Source organism: Scyliorhinus canicula, unplaced genomic scaffold (assembly GCF_902713615.1).
Source record: "Scyliorhinus canicula unplaced genomic scaffold, sScyCan1.1, whole genome shotgun sequence".
Taxonomy (NCBI): domain Eukaryota; kingdom Metazoa; phylum Chordata; class Chondrichthyes; order Carcharhiniformes; family Scyliorhinidae; genus Scyliorhinus; species Scyliorhinus canicula.
This window is the reverse complement of record NW_024055461.1, coordinates 2788538-2802373: the sequence shown is the minus strand read 5'-3', so window position 1 is coordinate 2802373 and position 13836 is coordinate 2788538. Positions and strand designations below refer to the sequence as shown.

At 51.9% G+C, this 13836-nt stretch overlaps 1 protein-coding gene across 1 annotated transcript; it reads right to left on the bottom strand.

Annotated features, from left to right (window-relative positions):
• Positions 1–4083: 4083 nt before the first annotated feature.
• On the bottom strand, positions 4084–5185 carry LOC119959612 (zinc finger protein 229-like; the record flags this gene model as incomplete). The annotated part of the gene is made up of 1 exon (XM_038787810.1): positions 4084–5185. A coding segment is annotated over exon 1 (747 nt), but the record flags the coding sequence as incomplete, so codon positions are not given.
• Between the last annotated feature and the right edge of the window lie 8651 nt (positions 5186–13836).

Below are 13836 nucleotides of genomic sequence, written 5' to 3'. Positions count from 1 at the left end.
GTATAAACCTTTGCTGAGCACTGTGAAAAATCGCTTGGAAGGTTCTCCACTGTTCCTCAACTGTTCCACCATAAAGTCTTAGCTCCCAGTCTACCTTAGCTAGTTCTTCTCTCATCCCCTTGTAATCTCCTTTGTTTAAACACAAAACACTAGTATTTGATTTTACTTTCTCACCCTCCATCTGTATTTTAAATTCCACCATATTGTGATCGCTCCTTCCGAGAGGATCCCTAACTATGAGATCATGAATCAATCCTGTCTCATTACACAGGCCAAGATCCAGGACCGCTTGTTCCCTCGTAGGTTCCATCACATACTGTTCTAGGAAACTATCGCGGATACATTCTATAAACTCCTCCTCACGGTTGCCCTGACCGACCTGGTTAAACCAATCGACATGTAGATTAAAATCCCCCATGATAACTGCTGTACCATTTCTACATGCATCAGTTATTTCTTTGTTTATTGCCTGCCCCACCATCTCGTTACTATTTGGTGGCCGATAGACTACTCCTATCAGTGACTTTTTCGCCTTACTATTCCTGATTTCCACCCAAATGGATTCAACCTTATCCTCCATAGCACCGATGTCATCCCTTACTATTGCCCGGATGTCATCCTTAAATAACAGAGCAACACCACCTCCCTTACCATCCACTCTGTCCTTCCGAATAGTTTGATACCCTCGGATATTTAACTCCCAGTCGTGACCATCCTTTAACCATGTTTCAGTAATGGCCACTAAATCATAGTCCTTCACGATGATTTGTGCCACCAACTCATTTACTTTATTCCGAATACTACGAGCATTCAGGTAAAGTACACTTATGTTGGTTTTTTTACCTCTGTTTTGAATCTTAACATCTCCAGTTTTATTCCTTTTGTTATTACTGGGCCTATTCACTGTGCTCCCCTCAGTCACTGTACCTTGTACTGTCGCCCATATGGATTTCTGACTATGTCTTCTCTGCCTTGCCCTTTTCCCCTTACTTCCTTTTGTTTCTGTCCCTGTTTTACTACCTTCCAACTTCCAGCATTGGTTCCCATCCCCCTGCCACATTAGTTTAAACCCTCCCCAACAGCTCTAGAAAACACCCCCCCTAGGACATCGGTTCCAGTCCTGCCCAAGTGCAGACCGTCCGGTTTGTACTGGTCCCACCTCCCCCAGAACCGGTCCCAATGCCCCAGGAATTTGAATCCCTCCCTCTTGCACCATCTCTCGAGCCACGCATTCATCCTATCTATCCTGACATTCCTACTCTGACTAGCTCGTGGCACTGGTAGCAATCCTGAGATTATTACCTTTGAGGTCCTACTTTTTAGTTTAACTCCTAACTCCCTGAATTCCGCTTGTAGGACCTCATCCCGTTTTTTACCTATATCGTTGGTGCCTAGATAATCGGGAGTATGGAGACATGGCTGCAGGATGACCAGGAATGGGAATTGAATATATTCAGTACTTAGGAAGGACAGACAAAAAGGAAAAGGCAATGAAGTGGCAGTGCTGGTTAAAGAGGAAATTAATGCAATAGTGAGGAAGGAATTATCTCCGACAATGTGGAATCTGTATGGGTAGAGCTGAGAAACACCATGGGGCAAAAAAAGTAGTGGGCATCGTATATATACCCCCAAACTGCAGTGGTGATGTTGGGAATGGCATAAAACCAGAAATTAGGCTGATTGTAAAAGTTTCTATAGGTATGTGAAGAGAAAAAGATTGGTGAAGACAAATGTAGGTTCAGAAACAGGGCAATGTATAATAGGGGCAAAGAAATAGCTGAGCAAATAAATACATACTTTGGTTCTGTCTTCAGAAATCAGATGCTAGAGATTTAATGGAATTTAACCCGGACAAATGCGAGGTGGTGCATTTTGGTAGATCCAATTCAGGTGGGAGAAATAAAATAAATGACAGAACCATCAGGAGCATAGAGACACAGAGAGATTTGGGCGTGTAGGTCGACAGATCCTGAAAAGTGGCAGCACAGGTGGAAATGGTGGTGAAGAAAGCATATGGCATGCTTGCCTTGATAGGATGGGGTATCGGGTATCAAAGCGTCAAAATTATGTGACAATTATGTAGAATGTTGGCTCGGCCACATTTGGAATACTGTGTCCAATTTAACTGCTGTGGGCCAGTGGTGCAATGGATAAAGCATCTGACTATGAATCAGGAGATTCCAGGTTCGACTCCTGGCTGGCTCGCAGTTGCTAGTTTCGGCGTCCCCTTTAGTTCAGTAGGTTGGACAGCTGGTTCTTGATGCAGAGCAAAGTGAGCAGGGCATCATCAATTCTCGTATCAGGGCAGCACGGTAGCATTGTGGATAGCACAATCGCTTCACAGCTCCAGGGTCCCAGGTTCGATTCCGGCTTGGGTCACTGTCTGTGTGGAGTCTGCACATCCTCCCCGTCTGTGCGTGGGTTTCCTCCGGGTGCTCCGGTTTCCTCCTGCAGTCCAAAGATGTGCAGGCTAGGTGGATTGGCTATGATAAATTGCCCTTAGTGTCCAAAATTGCCCTTAGTGTTGGGTGGGGTTACTGGGTTATGGGGATAGGGTGGACGTATTGACCTTGGGTAGGGTGCTCTTCCCAGGAGCCGGTGCAGATTCGATGGGCCGAATGGCCTCCTTCTGCACTGTAAATTCTATGAATTCTAGTCACCACACTACCAGAAGGACGTGGAGGTTTGGAGAGAGTACAGAAAAGGTTTACCAGGATGTAGAAGTTTATAAAATTTTAGGGGAATAAATAGGGTGGACAGTTGGAGGCTTTTTCCCAGGGCGGAAATTACAATTACAAGGGGGCACAAGTTCAAGGTGAGGGGGGAAAGATTCAGTGGAGATATGTGGGGGAAGTTTTTTTACACAGTGGGTGGTAGTGGCCTGGAATGCACTGCCAAGCGAGGTGGTTGAGGCAGATACGTTAGCGACCTTAAAGACTTATTTAGACAGGCACATGAACAGACAGGGTATAGGACATGTGATTGGCGCAGGTTTGGAGGGCCGAAGGGCCTGTTCCTGTGCTGTATTGTTCTTTGTTCTATACAGGGCCTTGGCGAGGCCGTAGCTGGAATATTGTGAGCAGTTTTGGTCTCATTATCTAAGGAAGGATGTTCTTGCTCGAGAGGGAATGCAGCGAAGATTGACCAGACTGATTCCTGGGATGGTGGGACTGACGTATGAGAGATTGAATCAGTTAGGATTGTATCCACTGGAGCTCAGAGGAGTGGGGAATCTCATAGAAACCTATAATATTTCAACAGGACTTGACAGGATAGATGCAGCAAAGATTTTCCCGATGGTCGGAGTGCACAGAAACAGAGGTCGCAGTCTGAGGATACGGAGTAGACCATTTAGGACAGAGATGAGGAGACAGTTCTTCATCCAGAAAGTGGTGAGCCTGTGGAATTTGTTACCACAGGAAATAGTTACGGCCAATACATTGTTTGTTTGCAAGAAGCAGTTAGATATAGCACTGAGGGCGAAGGGGATCAAAGGATATGGAGGGGAAATCGGGATTAGGCTATAAAGTTGCATGATAAGCCATGATCATAATGAATGGCAGAGCAGGTGCAAAGAGCCAAATGGCCTCTTCCTGCTCCTATTTTCTATGTTTCTATGCAATCCCTTCCCACACAGCATGGCAGCACTGTAGCATAGTGGTTAGCAGAATTGCTTCACAGCTTCAGGGCCCCAGGTTCGATTCCCGGCTTGGGTCACTGTCTGTGCGGAGTCTGCACGTTCTCCCCGTGTGTGCGTGGGTTTCCTCCGGGTGCTCCGGTTTCCTGGATTGGCCGTGATAAATTGCCCTTAGTGTCCAAAATTACCCTTAGTTTTGGGTGGGGTTACTGGGTTATGGGGACAGGGCGGAGGTGTGGGCTTGGGTAGGGTGCTCTTTCCAAGAGCCAGTGCAGACTCGATGGGCCAAATGGCCTCCTTCTGCACTGTAAATTCAATGATTCACACTAAGAGCAGATGAATGGCTTCTCCCCAGTGTGAACTCGCTGATGTTTCCGCAGGATGGATGAATCAATGAATCCCTTCCCACACTGAGAGCAGATGAACGGCCTCTCCCCAGTGTGAATTCGCTGATGTTTCCGCAGGATGGATGAATCAATGAATCCCTTCCCACACTGAGAGCAGATGAACGGCCTCTCCCCAGTGTGAATTCGCTGATGTTTCCGCAGGATGGATGAATCAATGAATCCCTTCCCACATTGAGAACAAATGAATGGCCTTTCCCCAGTGTGAACTCGCTGATGTTTCTGCAGGGCGGGTGAATCAATGAACCCCTTCCCACACTGAGAGCAGATGAACGGCCTCTCCCCAGTGTGAATTCGCTGATGTTTCAGCAAGGCGGATGAAGCTCTGAATCTCTGCCCACACTGAGAGCAGGTGAATGGCTTCTCCCCAGTGTGAACTCGCTGGTGTGTCTGCAGACTGGATGACTGAGTGAATCCCTCCCCACAGTGAGAGCAGGTGAACGGTCGCTCACCAGTGTGAATTCGCTGATGCTTCCGCAGGTTGGATAAATCACGGAATCCCTTCCCACACGGAGAGCAGATGAACGGCCTCTCCCCAGTGTGAACTCGCTGGTGTTTCCGCAGGGCGGATGAAGAAATGAATCCCTTCCCACACTGAGAGCAGATGAACGGCCTCTCCCCAGTGTGAATTCGCTGATGTCTCTGCAGGGCGGATGAATCAATGAATCCCTTCCCACACTGAGGGCAGGCAAACGGCCTTTCCCCAGTATGACTGCGTCGATGAAGCTTCAGCTCAGATGGGAATCTGTATCCCTTCCCACAGTCCCCACATTTCCATGGTTTCTCCATGTTTTGGGTCTTCTCGTGTCTCTCCAGATTGGACAATCAGTGGAAGCCTTGTCTACACACAGAATATGTTGATCACGGTCTCTCCCCACTGTGAATGATGTGATGTTTTTTCAGCTGTGTAATAGTTGAAGCTCTTTTCATAGTCATTTCACTGGAACACTCTCACTCGGTTGTGTGTTGTGTGGGTCTGTGCTTTTCCAGTCACATGCACGTTTAAAATTTTTTGGAGCCGACAGATCGGACAAACATTTCTCCTTCTTGCCGATGATATTCAGAGCCTGACGACATTCAGATCAGAAGGAATCGAGTGAGTTTGTCGCATCGAGACGTGATGTTTGAGGTTTCTGTCTATAATTCCACCTCTTCCAATATCCTTTAAAAACAATTTACAAAAGTTATCATTGTTCGTACAGGATAGAAATTCAGAACAGACAACTCTAGTTCCTATGGAATATTATTTCCTCTCTCGTTCTCCAAAAGCTGTAAATCTCCATCCCACACACTCTCCCTCTATTCTCACTCTACTGTATCTAATATTCACCCTCCCAATTCTCCTGAAGGTGCTGATTCATGTTGATTGACAGATCCAAGCTCAGCTCACTGCTTCCTGACCAGGACACAGAGATTATAACAGGAGCAAGAGTAGGCCATTCGGCCCACCGTGTCTGCTTAACCATTCAATGAGATCCTTGGCCGATCTACTTCAGCACCATTTCCCACACAATCCCCATATCCCTCAATATCTTCAATATCTAGAAACCTATCAATATTTGTCTTGAACATACCTGATGACTGAGGCTCCACATTTCGCTGGGATAGAGAATTCCAAAGCTTCACCACATCCCCGAGTGAAGAGATCCGTCCTCATCTCAGCTATTTTCCTACCTGTTCCCCATAACCCTTAACTCTATTGTCAATAAAATATCTGTCAAACTTGTGCTTCAATATATTCAATGACCCCCAGATACAACTGGTCCCTGTGGAAGAGAAATCCAAAGACTAACAACCCTCTGAGGGAAGAGATGACTGGAAATCTATAATGTAGCCACAGTCTTATATTACAAGATGATAAATAATAATACATTTACTTTATTACAGAACGGTAAATAATACATCTAATGTGTACCATGCAACAACACTAGACATATCTCCATCCAATATTAATTTAATGTCCCCTGAAATGTCAGCCATCTCCTGGTGAACCCACCCCTTTAATTGTGAACATTAGGAAAGAGACAATTAAAAAAAAAAAAATTTTTTGAGTAACCAATTAGGTTTTTCCAATTAAGGGGCAATTTAGTGTGGTCAATCCACCTATCCTGCACATCTTTGGGTTGTGGAGCTGTTACTCATGCAGACATGGTGAAAATGTCCACACGGACAGTGACCCAGGGCCGGAATCAAACACGGGTCCTTGGTGCCGGAAGCAGCAGTGCTAACCGTGATGCAACCAGAGACCATTCTTTTAGTCAGACAAATAAATGCATCAACCTTGGGGCATTGGGGCAGCAAATTGGGGCAGCAGGGTAGCATGGTGGTTAGCATAAATGCTTCACAGCTCCAGGGTCCCAGGTTCGATTCCCGGCTGGGTCACTGTCTGTGTGGAGTCTGCACGTCCTCCCCCTGTGTGCGTGGGTTTCCTCCGGGTGCTCCGGTTTCCTCCCACAGTCCAAAGATGTGCGGGTTAGGTGGATTGGCCATGCTAAATTGCCCGTAGTGTGCTAATAAAAGTAAGGTTAAGGGGGGGTTGTTGGGTTACGGGTATAGGGTGGATACGTGGGTTTGAGTAGGGTGATCATGGCTCGGCACAACATTGAGGGCCGAAGGGCCTGTTCTGTGCTGTACTGTTCTATGTTCTATGTTCTAACCTGGTTAGGAGATAGGTGGGAGGAGTTGGAAATACTTTGTGGAGCCGCGAACCTTCATGAAAATATTCTTTTCCCAATTAATGTGGTTCCAGTTTGGGCTCAAATCATCAATGAGGACTCTGATCTCTGGCAAGGAAGGAAACCCTGGTAGGTGGGCGGGGCGGATTCACAAACACCCGCTGGAGGCCCTAAACCCCCAATAAGACCCATTGATTTTATTGTCAGTCTGCAGACAGGAGCTGGAGAACTGAACCCAGGCAGAGGAGAGGGAGGGAGAAAACTGGGAGTGGAGGAAAGAAACATTTACCTGAGGAAGGAGCAGTGCTCCGAAAGCTCATGTTTGAAACAAACCTGTGAGAACATAGAACATAGAACAGTACAGCACAGAACAGGCCCTTCGGCCCTCAATGTTGTGCCGAGCCATGATCACCCTACTCAAACCCACGTATCCACCCTATACCCGTAACCTTACTTTTATTAGGACACTACGGGCAATTTAGCATGGCCAATCCACCTAACCCGCACATCTTTGGACTGTGGGAGGAAACCGGAGCACCCGGAGGAAACCCACGCACACAGGGGGAGGACGTGCAGACGCCACACAGACAGTGACCCAGCCGGGAATCGAACCTGGGACCCTGGAGCTGTGAAGCATTTATGCTAACCACCATGCTACCCTGCTGCCCCAATGTTGGACTTTAACCTGGTGTTATAAGGCTTCTTACTGTGCAGACAGTGAAATGAGAGAATTAAATCTGGAGAGCAGCATTGGATTCCTTTTGTTTCCATCTATGCCACCGCTTTGCATCATCAATAAGACATTGGGACTCAGACTAATCCAGTTTGATGGACAAGTTGGCTCCATTCTGAACAATGGGGAACAAGCTCCTCCCACTCATTGACACGCGCATGCGCCCTGATGCACGTCCAGTAAAGATGGCGGCCGTTAATGCAAGCTGTAATGAAGAGTTGCAGTTTTGCTCGGTACAAACTGGGTCCCGGAAACTTTTTTCCGCGGTTTGCGGCTCACAACAGCTTTACACAACTTTTCCGCCCACCCCCTCGATCTCTCGCTCCCTCCAAATTGTTAACCACCTCTTACCAATTTCCGATCTCAAATAGACTTCCTCCTCCTTCGCCATTACCTACACTGCGCATGCTTCAATCAGAGCCTGACCCCCGCCCCTCATTCACTACGATTGGTTGGAGGACCAGCCGCCGTCACTCGGTCCTCTAGTCCCGCCTCCTCTTCCTATTGGTCGGCACCCGCCGTCAATCACTCGGACATTGTGACGGTGACAGATGGTGAGAGTGGCCACAGGCTGACTCGCTGATTGTTCCTGTCCCTCCCCCTCCCCAATCCCCACTCCTGCTGTCCTCTGTCCTCCCGCCCCTCTGCCTGAGGTGGGACCACCTGGGACTGCAGACCCTGCCGTCTGTCCTCCCAACCCTCTGCCTGAGGTGGGAGTGGGACCACCTGGGACTGCAGACCCTGCCCTCTGTCCTCCCGCCCCTCTGCCTGAGGTGGGAGTGGGACCACCTGGGACTGCAGACCCTGCCCTCTGTCCTCCTGCCCCTCTGCCCGGGGTGGGAATGGGACCACCTGGGGCTGTTGTGAAGACCAAGGGCTTTGTTTTGTGCCCCACAGGGCTGAAGAGCGCCGTCCGCCTGCCTTTCACCGCCTGTGGTGGGTGTGGGGCAGCCTGGGACATTGTTTTAGGCCCCTCCAGGGCTGAAGAACGCTGCTCCGCTCTGCTGTTGCCCTGCAGCACCTTCCCTTGTGGCACCTGCTGTTGTGGTGCCACATCCATCACCCCTCCCCCCATCTTGCCCTACTACCCTGGTCTTAGATACACGGCCGGACCGTACCAGGGGTGGACATGGTCAATACCCCAGGGGCATCCTCCACTCTGCCGAATGCAGGGCAGCCAAGAACCTTTGTGGGGACGGGAACCTGTCGACCCTCCGCTGCCCCCTCGCCTTTCCGCCTACAAACACGGCAACGTAGGGTCAAATGTTATGCCCAACCCCACCATGACCATCGAGGTGGGCACTCGTGCGATGGCCGGGGTCTTCGGCCCCTCGACCATCGTAGCCGCCTCCAGGATGTACGGCAAGGTCGTGTTTTTCCTGCGGGCCGAGCAGACGGTCCACCACGTCCTGGAAAGGGGGCTCATGGTGGGCGGGACACACGTGGCGGTGAACCCGCTGGAGTCCATCTCCGAATGTGTGGTTATTTCAAACGTCCCGCCCTACCTCCCCACCGAGCTCTGCCTCCCCAACTCAACCTACTGGGGGAGGTCAGGTCCGGGGTGGCGCCGCTGTCGCTTGGCCTGCGGGACCCTTCCTTCCGCCTCGTCTACTCCTTCCGGCATCAGGTTTTTGTCCGCCTGACTCGGGAGGAGATCACAGAGGGAGGCTTTGTGGTCTCCCACCAAGGGAAGGACCGTAAAGTGTTCTGGTCTGCGGATGACCTCCGGTGCCATGTCTGCAGAGGGCTGGGGCATATTCGCCGGAATTGTCCCACCCTAACGGCTGCCACCAACACCACCTCCAGGGTGGCACAGCTGGCACTTCCGCCTCTCTCCTCTGCCACCTCTTTGCCCAGCAGCCGGCCCCTGGCAACACCGCGGCTGCTGGCGGGGGGGGGGGGGGGGGGGGGGGGGGGGAGAGGGAGCCTCCGCTAGACCAGAGGCAGCATAAAAAGACCAAATGGAAGACGGCACGCGGTCAGACCGGGCCCATCCACACCTTGGCCCCATCATGGGAACTGACCCCGTGCCCATCCCAACCAACTCGGAGGCCGCAACCTCACCACAGGACACCACTGCCACCTCGCAACAATCTGCGGTGCCTGGAGAGACCTCCACACAGGCTCCGGAGGGTGGTGGGGACCCTGTGTACGGCCCCGGGCTGGAGGCTGTTACAGCCTCGCCACAATCCCAGGGGCTGGGCGCGCGGGGAGGGGGGGGGGGGGGAACGCTGCTGAGGGCCCTCCAGCAGTGGAGACCCTGCAGCGAGTTGACCCTGCCCCCCACAAGCGGCGCCTGTCCGGGCCGGAGGATTTTGCTACCCCCTCCCCAGGCGGGTGGGGTTGGGTGTCTCCTGTGTTTATTCCCATCATTCTGATGCCCAGCCCCGTTAAAAAGAAGGTCAAGGCGGTCTCCAAGGCCACTGAGGTGCCCATTCTGCCGTCTCCCGAGCAGGGAGGCCCGGGGCCGGGGGGAGACGTGACCCCCGAGGGCTTGTTCCGCCCGGTACAATTTTACTCCCGGTCACCTCCTTTTGTTCATTGCTGGGGGCTGGCGGCAGCCACCAGTGTCTGATATATTCGGGTCATGGGCGGGCGACGGCGAGGAAGGCTCCCCGCTCACAACACCCAAGCAGATGATGCCAGGTTCCCAGGGGTCTTCCGTGGTCTCTCCGAGGGCCCGGCATCGACAGTGTAAGGGGGGTCTGAGCTGCCGCCATCCACGGACACTGAATCGTTGGGGGAGCCTGCAGGGAACCCACCTCAGGACGATCCTGGGGGTGGGATGAAAGGAAAATTGCTTATTGTCACAAGTAGGCTTCAAATGAAGTTACTGGCAAAAGCCCCTAGTCGCCACATTCCGGCGCCTGTTCGGGGAGGCTGATACGGGAATTGAACCGTGCAGGTGGCCTGCCTTGGTCTGCTTTAAAAAGCAGCTATTTAGCCCTGTGCTAAACCAGCCCCGGATCAACTCGTGTTAAGGGCTTGTCGATGGGCCCACGGCGCCTGCCACGGAGGCTTGGGCTCAGCCAGTGACTGCTCGGAGGAGGTAGGCTGCTCAGTGGCGGGCGAGGAGGAGGATTTAGACACTCTCTGCAGTGAGGCAGAGGGCAGCCTCATGCCCGGCACCAAGTCTCCCCTCATCCCCTCCGGGCATTTTTGAAAAGCATCATGGTTACCGGGACTGCGTGCGGCTGGCCCTGGACAGCTGGGGAAATCTGGGGCTGCTCCTCAAGTCCAAAGCAGAGATCTGGTATGTCGAGTGCCTTCCTGTCTCTTGACCAAGAGAAGGTGTTCGACAGGGTGGGTTCGAGTATTTGCTCGGGACTCTGCGAGCTTTCGGGTTCGGGATGCATTCTGTCACCCGGATCCGATTACTGTACACCGCCTCGGAGTGTCTGATTGAGGTTAACGGGTCCCTGACGGCGCCCTTTCGCTTTGGGAGAGGAGCGCGTCAGGGCTGCCCCCTGTCCGGCCAACTTTATTCTCTCTGCGTGGAGCCTTTCCTGTGCCTCCTGCGGAGGAGGTTGTTGGGGCTGGTTCTGCAGGAACCGGCCATGTCGGTGGTCCTTTCGGCTGACGCTGATGACGTGCTCCTCATGTTCACTGACCCCGGTGACCTGCGGAGGATGCGAGAGTGCCTGTCTACACCGCCGCGTCTTCTGCTCGGATCAACTGGACTAAATGTTCTGGACTCCTGGTCGGTCCGTGGCAAATGGACCCCCTCCCAGAGGAGCTCAGGCCCTTCAGCTGGAGCCGGACCAACATCCTCTACTTGGGAGTCCAGCTTTACCCGGCAGAGGAAGCCTGGCCAGCGAACTGGCAGGAGCTGGAGACCAAGGTCACCGCTCGCCTGGGACGCTGGACAGGACTGCTCCGAGTGCTGTCAATACAGGGTCGAGTTCTTTTCATAAACCAGCTGGTTGCCTCCATGCTGTGGTACCCGCTGGTCACTTTGACTCCTCCCCCTGACTTTGTCGCATCCAGAGAACTCTGATTCGGTTTTTCTGGGACAATGGATTGCACTGGGTCGCTGCAGAGGTCTTGAATCTCCCGATTGCTGAGGGCGGTCAGGTGCTGGTCTGCCTTTGCACCCAGGTAGCGACTTTCCGTCTTCAGAGTCTGCAGTGTTTCCTGTACGTTGAGCCTTCTCCACGATGCTGTGCCCTAGTGACGTATTTCTTCTGCCAGGTGTATGACCTGAACTACGATGTGCAGCTCCTGTTCGTTGACCAGCAAGGTCTTCGGAGTTCATTGTTGGCACTGCCCGTCTGTACCATGACCTTCTCAAAGTCTGGAACATGGTCACGATGCCCCACAGCTCTCCCCCGTTAGGAGTAGTGGTTATTGTAAGGGAGCTGCTGCTCAGGAATCCACACCTCCGCCAATATCCATTCCAGTGGCTGGCAGAGCGGAGGGCTGTGGATGCCAGGGTGACCAGGATCGGTGACGTGCTGGGTGGTGGAGGAGTGGGCTGGATAATGCCCTACGAGCTTGCGGAGTGCGGAGCTGTGTCCGTCCAGCGCACGGCCAAAGCTATCCGAGGCCTCAAGTCAGTCATGCTCAGCCCCGTGGGCACACTTAAACATGAGACGGTGCAGTTGTCCAGTGCCATCCCGTCTGGGTGGATGCCAGCTTGGACCCCCCCTGAGTGCCAGTGCCCCACAACCTCAGCCGCCTTGTGAAAATACCCTCCTTTTCGCACCGCGGGAAGGGGTTTCCTGTACGGCCTGCAATCGCACACTTTCCACCTCTTTTTAAAAAAAATAATTGTAGAATACCCAAATCATTTTTTTTCCAATTAAGGGACAATTTAGTGTGTTCAATCCACCTAACTTTCTCATCTTTGGGTTGTGGGCGAAACTCACGCAAACACAGGGAGATACTTTCCACCTCCTTGCCCTCGCCCGCCGTCCGGACACGCCTTGGCGTGCCGTGTTGCCGTCGGGCGGTGGAGGTCCCTCTACAGACACGTCCTCCCCATAAAACTTGGGGACTTGGGGTGGAGGCTGTTGCACAGGGCAGTGCCGTTCAACCGGAGTATCTCCACTTAGTCTGGCGAGATACACGGTGTGAAAACTAAGTAAAGCTAAGCCACCTCACGGCCTCCCCAGAGACCTGCCACTTTTGCAGCCTGGTGGAGACCGTGGAGCACGTGTATGTTGCCTGTCCCAGGCTGCACTCCCTTTTTGCTTTCCTGACAATGTCCTTGTTGGAATTTTGTTTGCACTTCAGCCCCACGCTCCTGATCTACGGACATCCGGTGCAGAGGGGGGACGGGAAAGGCGGAGGACGTCCTTGTGAACCTGCTCCTGGGCCTGGCCAAACTTGCCATTAATAGGTCCAAGCAGCGGGTGACCAAGGGGGTCATCCGACCTGACTGTCTGCCCCTCTTTGCAGCCTTGTTCACGGGCCGGGTGTCCCTGGAGCGTGCGGTGTCCACGGGCACATTCAAGGCCTTCCGTGCTCGGTGGGAGCCGCAGGGGTTGGGCTGCCTTATAGACCCAAGGGGACAGCAATGAGGACTTGGAGAACTCCAGAGATTTCTGATATCTGAGGTACATCTGTTAGAGGAACTGAAAATATTCAGATCCTTCTCATAGTTCTCGAGTTACACAGTCACACAGGAAATGCATCTGACAGCTCATCAAAACCAAAGTTTTAATCTCTTTGAGACACTTTGTGATTGAAAAGATCGAATGTTAAAACATCAGTTAGAGGAAAATTCAGCATGTCACAAAGGTGAGTGAACTGTCCAATTAACCCCATTCGCCATAACTCTGCCAATTTACCCTCTGCAAGTGTTTATCCAATTATCTTTGAAAGTTACTGTGAAATCTGCTTCCAGCAGCCTGTCAGTGTGAATTCCAGATCACATCACATCACTGTGTAAAAACCATTCTCCTCATCACCCCCTTGGGTTCTGGTGTCAAATATCTTAAATCTCTGTGTCCTCTGGTTACAAACCCTCCTGCTCTTGGGAAACAGTTTCTCCCCATCGACACTATCACAAATCCTTCCTCATTTTGAACACCTCTATTAAATCTCCTCTCACCCTCCCTGATCTCAGAGGGACAATCCCGATTTACACTGCTCTGAGGAGTCACAAGGCAGCACGGTAGCATAGTGGTTAGTATAATTGCTTCACAGCTCCAGGTGGAGCTCCAGGTTAGGTGGATTGGTCAGGCTAAATTGCCCTTAGTGTCCCAAAATTGCCCTTAGTGTTGGGTGGGGTTACTGGGTTATGGGGACAGGGTGGAGGTGTGGGCTTGGGTAGGGTGCACTTTCCAAGAGCCAGTGCAGACTCGTTGGGCTGAATGGCCCCCTTCTGCACTGTAAATTCTATGATTTCTAAGGACTCAAAATGTTAACTCTGTTTCTCCCTGT